The sequence below is a fragment of the Myotis brandtii genome, unplaced genomic scaffold (genome assembly GCF_000412655.1).
Source record: "Myotis brandtii unplaced genomic scaffold, ASM41265v1 scaffold207, whole genome shotgun sequence".
Classification (NCBI taxonomy): Eukaryota; Metazoa; Chordata; class Mammalia; order Chiroptera; family Vespertilionidae; genus Myotis; species Myotis brandtii.
In genome coordinates this window covers 216,997-217,492 of record NW_005357736.1, presented here as the reverse complement: position 1 = coordinate 217,492, position 496 = coordinate 216,997, and the positions used below count along the sequence as shown (strand labels likewise).

The 496-nt window shown below is 69.4% G+C and overlaps 1 protein-coding gene across 1 annotated transcript in view; it reads left to right on the top strand.

The window, feature by feature from the left end:
• The window catches only part of CELSR3 (cadherin, EGF LAG seven-pass G-type receptor 3), a gene marked incomplete at its 5' end in the record, with an annotated part of 35,914 nt that overhangs the window by 31,313 nt on the left and 4,105 nt on the right, over nucleotides 1–496 (top strand). Inside the window, 2 exons of the mRNA XM_014538980.1 lie at nucleotides 9–109; nucleotides 189–490. Of these exons, the coding sequence (XP_014394466.1) occupies nucleotides 9–109; nucleotides 189–490 (403 nt within the window). The remainder of the gene's footprint in view (nucleotides 1–8; nucleotides 110–188; nucleotides 491–496) is intronic.

Sequence of the window (496 nt, the reverse complement as noted above, 5' to 3'; positions counted from 1 at the left end):
CCCATCCCCCCACTCTGTCCCCGCAGCTCATCGGGGCCACGGCCATCTCCTATGGCGTGGGCCTCCAGCACAGGTTCGGGGTGGATGTCGTGGGCAGCATCCCTGCAAGGTGAGCTCCGGCCCCTGGAGGTGAGGGAAGGCTGGGCCCAGGCAGCGCCTTCCTCTGGCCTCACAGACGCCCCTCGCAGGCTGGTGCCCCCCGTGGCCCCCAGCCCCCAGCTGTTCGCCAGTCTCGTGGGCAACGCCTTCGCCATCGCCGTGGTGGGGTTCGCCATCGCCATCTCGCTGGGGAAGATCTTCGCCCTGAAGCATGGCTACCGGGTGGACAGCAACCAGGTCTGGGGGCGAGACGGGGGACACGAAGGGGCAAACTGGTTACAAGAGACCCTGGGGCCTGGGGGGGAGTGTCCGGCGGGACCATGTGGGGCTGAGGGTGGAGAGGGGACACGGGACAGCAGGCCAGTCCTTGGGCTCTGGAGCGGGGATGGCGGTGGGG